General features: G+C 39.5%; 1 protein-coding gene across 1 annotated transcript in view; it reads left to right on the forward strand.

Annotated features, from left to right (window-relative positions):
* Positions 1–2,767, forward strand: part of crocc2 (ciliary rootlet coiled-coil, rootletin family member 2) — a 30,376-nt gene extending 27,609 nt beyond the window's left edge. The window contains exons 22-23 of the mRNA XM_037679857.1: positions 511–684; positions 2,388–2,767. Coding sequence (XP_037535785.1) covers positions 511–684; positions 2,388–2,474 — 261 coding nt within the window. The 3' untranslated portion in view covers positions 2,475–2,767. The remainder of the gene's footprint in view (positions 1–510; positions 685–2,387) is intronic.
* The last annotated feature ends 614 nt before the right edge of the window (positions 2,768–3,381 follow it).

Consider the following 3,381-nt stretch of genomic DNA (forward strand, 5'->3'; position numbering starts at 1 on the left):
CCCCCCCCCCCCCCCCCCCCCCAATCACCACATCACCACCACCACCATTTCCGCTTTGGCTTAATGTAATTCTGATTTTTCAAATGTAATTCAGTTTTTTTCAATGTGATTCCGGCCACTTCTGCTTTGGCTTAATGTAATTCTGTTTTTTTCAAATGTTGTTGTGTTTTTGTTGCGTTTTTTTCAAGTGTAATGCTGTTTTTTTTTTCCAAACGTTGCTCTTTTACACCCCAGGGCCACCGTAGTTTACATTTTAGTGTAAGTCTGATTCAAGATGGCCGCCACAACTAACCTTAGAAACACACAACTGGCTCCAACTCAGTCAATTTTACAGATATTGAGGTAAAGTTTGGTTAACTTAGAGTTCAGTTTTTCCTCCCAGGTTTTATCTACTTGTTGCAAAGCTCAGTCCGTGTCGCTCAGATTATTTCTGCATCAACACGTTCCACAGTTTGAGGTCCTGTCGTAGTTTCTGCCCTTCTCATGTCTGTGCCTGTGCTTGGTGGGCAGACTCAGCTGGCTGACACGGAGCAGGCCCACGCCCTGTGTGAGGGTTTGGTGCGGCAGCGCGACGAGGCTCAGCGGGAGGCGGAGAGGCTGAGGAGCAGCCTCAGAGACGTGGAGCGAACGCTGGGAACCAGAGAGCGAGCTCACCGACACAGAGTCAAAGGCCTGGAGGAGCAGGTGATTGCTGTTTTTAACAAGTTTATCTCAACTCAATTCAATTAGTTTATTTATATAGCACCAAGTCACAACACAAGTTGTCTCAGGGCACTGAACAGAAACATTCATGTATATAAAAATAAGTTAATAACATAAATTATCTGAGGAGCAGACTGCTTTGAATTTAACTTCATCGCAGACTCATTTTGAGCAAAGGCGACAGTGGAAAGGAAAAACTCCCTCATGAGGAAGAAACCTTTAGCAGAACCAGGCTCAGGACAAGCGGCCATCTGCTTTGACCGGCTGGGTTTGAGAGGAACAGGAAGGAGGAACAGATACACAATGGCAGGTCGAGAATAATAATGGAAGTTGGTTCCACAAGAGAGGAGCCTGTTAACTGAAAGATCTTCCTCCCATTCTGCTCTTGGAAACTCTAGGAACCGCAAGTAAGCCTGCAGTCTGAGAGCAAGTGCTCTGTTAAGAAAATATGGGACAATAAGTTTTGTAATATAAGATGGAGCTAGGTTGTTGAGGGCTTTGTAGGTTAGAAGTAAGATTTTGAATTCTATTCTGTATTCTGTCAAATTCAGAATATAATTCAAAATCTTAATTCTATTAAGAATATAATTCAGAAAAGAAGTAAGATTTTTAGTTTAATTCTGATTTTGACAGGGAGCCAATGGAGAGAAGCTAAAACTGGAGAGATGTGATCTCTTCTACTAACTCCCATTAAGACTCTGGCAGCAGCATTTTGGATCAACTGAAGACTTTTGTTTTATTTATAAAATAATTTTTATTTCACTTTTAATTTTAAAGTTTATTTCACTCCTCTGCAGCTGTAATACCTTATTGTAACAGATTAAAAACACATCTATACAGTCAGACACAAAAACCACTAACAAGTTGGTTAAACCATTATTTAAACAGGTTAGTCCCATTGAGCTATGAGGACCCATTTACAAGAAAGACCTGAAAAAAAATTTGTTCTGCCAGGGAAGTGTTGCTCTGCTGCAGACCAAACAAATCGGATCCCTTCATAGAAATGCAGCAGCAACGTCTTCATGGGACAAATACAAAAAAAAAAAACTGCTCAAGAAACACAACAGCCCAAACATGTGGAATCGCTCTTTAAACTCCCCAAATCCTGAAGTGATTCATAAACATGCACTGAAACAGGAGATTGGATCCCAACTTCCTGGTTTCAGAACCAACAGGTCAAACACAGAGTTCCAGTTTCTGTGGCTCAGTGGGTCAGCCAGGTGGTTTTAATGTTTAGGCCTATACGTGAACATTTAAAGGGAAAAAAAAATCAAATTAGTCAACAGAAGTAAAAACTTTTCTTCAGTTCAGCAAAGCTTCGGACATCACTTTTCAATATATTTTATTGTTCTGATTACCCAAATTGGAATCAAGGAATATGTCTGTTAGTAAAATATCTCAAGAACAACTGGGTGAGTTTAATTAAACCTTCAGATGCAAAGATTGCTACTTAAGTAAACGCACATGATTTGGTGCTAAATAACTTTTCAATATGCAATGTCCTAGTGGTTTATGTTTTATGAGAATGATTCTGTTCATCACATCCAGAGCCTTTAGAACAGAGTTGATGTGATTTAAAGATGGCTGCATCGCCCACACCAGCCTGGATTACAGATTAGAGTCACGTGCTGTGAATTGTTTGGATTAGAAGTTTACAGTTCTTGTCTCTGATGTCTTTACGGCAGGTTTCCACCCTGAAGGAGCAGCTGCAGCAGGAGATGAAACGATGGCAGTCCTCTCTTCCTCCCTCCTTACTGTCGACAGGAAACTGAAGGGAACCCATCGCTCGTCATTAATGTCTCACTTCTAACCAACTAGTCGTCTAACTCCAACTCTGCTGTCTGTTCTTGAGTCAAATTAACACTACTGTCATTTCAAAGGTCGCTTTATTGCTCATTTGAGATTGTAAAAACAATAAACGGAAGCACAAACAGGTGATTCAGCAGCTGCTTCAAACATCTGCAGACTGCAGGTTACAGAAAAACATCTGTAACTTGCCTTGACTCAACATCTTTACACACCTTATGCTACAGTTAAAGAGAAATCACGAGGTTTGGACATAGTGCAGGGATGGAAATGTTATTTTTACTATTTATTTTTCTCCTCATTTACAGAGGACAGGAACAGACTAAAGGTCTTCACTGGGACAGAAAACAAACTGTTTATTTTATTAGGAACATATTTTACTGATTACAAGATGTGAATGTGTTTTTTATACTAAAACTGATAAATTTTATAACATAATGGCAGTCCTACAGGATGTATTTTATTAGGCCAAGGGATAGTTAAGCTCTTATAAAGAAGGATTCTGTGAAAAGGTTATAAACAATATCTTACCTGCTGTAGATAGATCTTTAAACGACCTTAGTTTGTAGAAATGAAGATTAACTCTGATGGGATTGATACTACGTGAAGTTTTGCCTTTCGCAGTTAGCAGAAATATTATGGTTAGGGCTGTCCTGACATCCAATCAAGATTTTTTTTGTCCTTGATATTGGTCAGAGTCATTCAAGAGGCCATCCACACAGAAAGATTTTTTGCGAATACTCAAAGATTTTTTTCCTATTGTTTCAACCTTACCTGAAACCCCATCTTTTTGTTTTTATGTAGACAGACAACTTTTTGAAAACGATTGTCAAAGCCTCTTCTCTAATTTAGGACCCCGATGCTTCTTCCTCT

Source organism: Nematolebias whitei, chromosome 7, assembly GCF_014905685.2.
Source record: "Nematolebias whitei isolate Nwh7 chromosome 7, NemWhi1, whole genome shotgun sequence".
NCBI lineage: Eukaryota > Metazoa > Chordata > Actinopteri > Cyprinodontiformes > Rivulidae > Nematolebias > Nematolebias whitei.